The sequence below is a fragment of the Triticum aestivum genome, chromosome 2B, assembly GCF_018294505.1.
Source record: "Triticum aestivum cultivar Chinese Spring chromosome 2B, IWGSC CS RefSeq v2.1, whole genome shotgun sequence".
In the NCBI taxonomy this organism is placed as follows: domain Eukaryota; kingdom Viridiplantae; phylum Streptophyta; class Magnoliopsida; order Poales; family Poaceae; genus Triticum; species Triticum aestivum.
In genome coordinates this window covers 151,830,888-151,833,633 of record NC_057798.1, presented here as the reverse complement: position 1 = coordinate 151,833,633, position 2,746 = coordinate 151,830,888, and the positions used below count along the sequence as shown (strand labels likewise).

The following is a 2,746-nucleotide window of genomic DNA, read 5'->3' as shown; positions in this document are numbered from 1 at the left end:
CCATATGTGCCTCCTTGGATATAACTACATCAATATTTATTTTAATCTGCTCGGCACCTATAAGTTTGCATACTCACGCGCAAGCTCCAGCACACGAGAGTGCTTCTTTGATCATCTTCATTGCCCGAACCTGTTCCATACTCGCCTTGTCATTGGTAGTATTGTTCTTCGATGTCCAGATAGCCCACATAACTATGACAATTTTAGCTCGCTCCGGGTCATCAAACATGTGATCACGGAGAATTTGGAAGAAGTACATGCATGGAGTTCCGGAAGCTTTATATGCAACCATTCACTTGCTTTCCTCCAGGTCTTCCGGCGATGTGCGTTCAGTCGGAGGAGCCGTTCCCTTCGACTACGAAGATGTCTGTGACGACTTCGTCAATCTCAAAATGATGTGCTGGCTTAGTCTCTCGGGTGTGCTCATAGAAATAGGATGTCTGTGCATGTGTTCATAGGAGTGAGTGTATGTGCGTATGGATGAGCTTCTGCGTTTGTACGGTGTTCAAAAAAGCTATTGGGCCACACGCAAATATTGTCACAATATAGTTCTTTTCTATACTATATAGTACTTGATATGTTCAGAAATAGAATTATTCAGCACACCATGTGATGCTCGCAGCAAAATGTAAACCCAAAAAATCCCAAGCGAATGAGACGACCTTGTAGCACACGATGTATTGTATAGTGCGCAGCTAGCTGTGGTTGCACTTGGACATGATTGACGGCGTGGCGAAGGGGCCGTCGAGCATCCCGCGCGCCATGATCTTGTACACCGCCTCCGTCATGTGCAGGCCGTCCCACGACACGTACTTGGCCGGGTCCGGGCACGGCACCACCCCCGGGTCCGAGCAGTGGAGGGTGAGGTTGGCGTTGTACGGCCCGCCGCCGCCGCAGCACGCGTGCAGCACCGTCCCCGCGGCGAACCCGTTCACCGCCGGCCTGGTGATGAGGCTGAGCACCTCGTTGTAGTAGTCCACGTAGGTGATGGACACGCCGGGGTGGGCGCGGCCGAGCTCACGGAGCTTGCCCTTGAGCATGCGGTTGTGGTCCGCGGTGAGGCTGTTGAGCCACCGGAGGCATCCGGCCGAGTCGTAGTCGCCGGGCTCGCCGCCGCGGTAGAAGTAGAGGTACCGCGGGACGCAGCCCAGCGGGAAGATGCCCGGCACGTAGATGTTCTTGGCGCCCAGCTTGATGAGGGCCTCCACGGAGAGCGCGATGGACCGGATCACCCGGGGCACCAGCGGCCGGACGAACCCGAGCGTCCTGTTCTGGAAGAAGGGGTGGTTGTAGTCGTTGGCGCCGATCTCGCCGACCAGGAACAGCGAGCTCGCCATGATCTCCCGCCGCTGGACGTCGGTGGAGGCGATCGCGGCCAGCACTTTCTTGAACCACCCGATCTGGATGCCCAGGGAGTAGGGGCTGATCTGGTCCACGTTGAGGTGCTTCTTCCTAAAGAGGAGCTGGTTGAGTGCCGTGCCGCTGGCCACTGCGAAGTTGGCGCCGTAGCGGAAGTCGCCCTTCGTCGCCGGCGACTTCGCCTGCAGGTATGCCGGCCAGTACGGGAACCCCAGCCTGTCCACTGCATGCACGTACGGCCGTACGCACTCACATCAGTCATGTGCATGTTAGAGTACAAGGAGTACAACTGCTATAACGAAGTGCGGATTAATTAAGCATGCATGCATGCATGTGAAGGAGTACCGATGAAGTCGACGATGAGGCGGCCGTCGGACCAGCGGCCGGTGGGGCGGCCGAAGAAGGTCTCGCCGTAGGGCGACCGCGACACGGAGCCCGGCGCCTTGGAGTAGTGTATGAAGTTGCCGGTGTCGATCAGCGAGTCGCCGAAGCTGAACAGGCGCCGGCAGGAGCTGCTGCTGCTCATGTTTACCTTCGCCGGCGCGGACGCCGACGCCGTGACAGCCAAAAACGCAAGAAGCACGGCCACCACGAGCCGCAAAGGCGTAGTCTTCGTCACAGCCCCCGCCATGGTGGGAATGAGATCGACCGACGGGAAGAAACTCGAGACTCACTGCTCACTCCTGCCCGGCCGGAGCTCAGAGCTGAGGCTACTAGTATATGTGATTGAGGGTACCCACGTCAATCATGGATGACGGAATAAATGGACAGACGCGGCAGCTGTTGCTCGCGGTCTGTGGCCTCGAGCATTTTAAAATCGGAGCGAGCATGGCGACGTGTATGCAATGCCACCACGACTCCGAAGCGTCGGTGTGTTGCCCGAGCTGCTTGTTTAAATTACTTGCAAGAATATGGAACTCTTGGCCAACGGGTGCCAATGGCGTGAAGAGATTCGATTCGAAGGATCGAATCGGCCGTTGACTTATACAGATGTGATCGAGATCTCCACGGGATAGACCGATGGAGAGCATCCGCATCCATCCATTGCGATCTCGTCAATTCGTGAAGCAGTTTGGCAGTTGATGGGACAACAGTAGCTCACTATGCGTAATTAAGTACGGGTCTGATTGATCTGGCGGCGAGCATCAGTGACCAGTTTTCTTATTGAAGATAAACAAATGGGTGTGACTAGGTCTAAGATTCCGGAAAAGCTAAAATCCTGCCGGCTGGCAGTTTGCAACAGATCAGCACGAACGTGTTGCCGTCCGATTCGAATCCAACGACGCGCGATTGATTCAGTGGTTTGGTCTGAGCACAACGCTAGCCGTTACTGTTGCTTCTCTGTATCGCCCAATCACCACGATCTCCACCATCCCCTCTCCTCCTT

The 2,746-nt window shown here is 55.8% G+C and overlaps 1 protein-coding gene across 1 annotated transcript; it reads right to left on the bottom strand.

The window, feature by feature from the left end:
* Nucleotides 1-533: 533 nt before the first annotated feature.
* Nucleotides 534-2,224, bottom strand: LOC123044015 (GDSL esterase/lipase At1g31550). Its single transcript, XM_044466631.1, has 2 exons — nt 1,705-2,224; nt 534-1,582 (listed from the first exon to the last, which is right to left on the bottom strand). Exons 1-2 carry the CDS (start codon nt 1,988-1,990, stop codon nt 696-698), a joined length of 1,173 nt encoding a protein of 390 aa, XP_044322566.1. The 5' UTR covers nt 1,991-2,224; the 3' UTR covers nt 534-695.
* Between the last annotated feature and the right edge of the window lie 522 nt (nt 2,225-2,746).

Bases quoted from the DNA above. Each gene is read 5' to 3' on its own strand.
- LOC123044015 (XM_044466631.1), bottom strand. From the start codon at position 1,990: ATGGCGGGGGCTGTGACGAAGACTACGCCTTTGCGGCTCGTGGTGGCC. The intron at 1,583-1,704 runs GTACTCCTTCAC...ACGTGCATGCAG, and splicing joins CCTCATCGTCGACTTCATCG to TGGACAGGCTGGGGTTCCCG.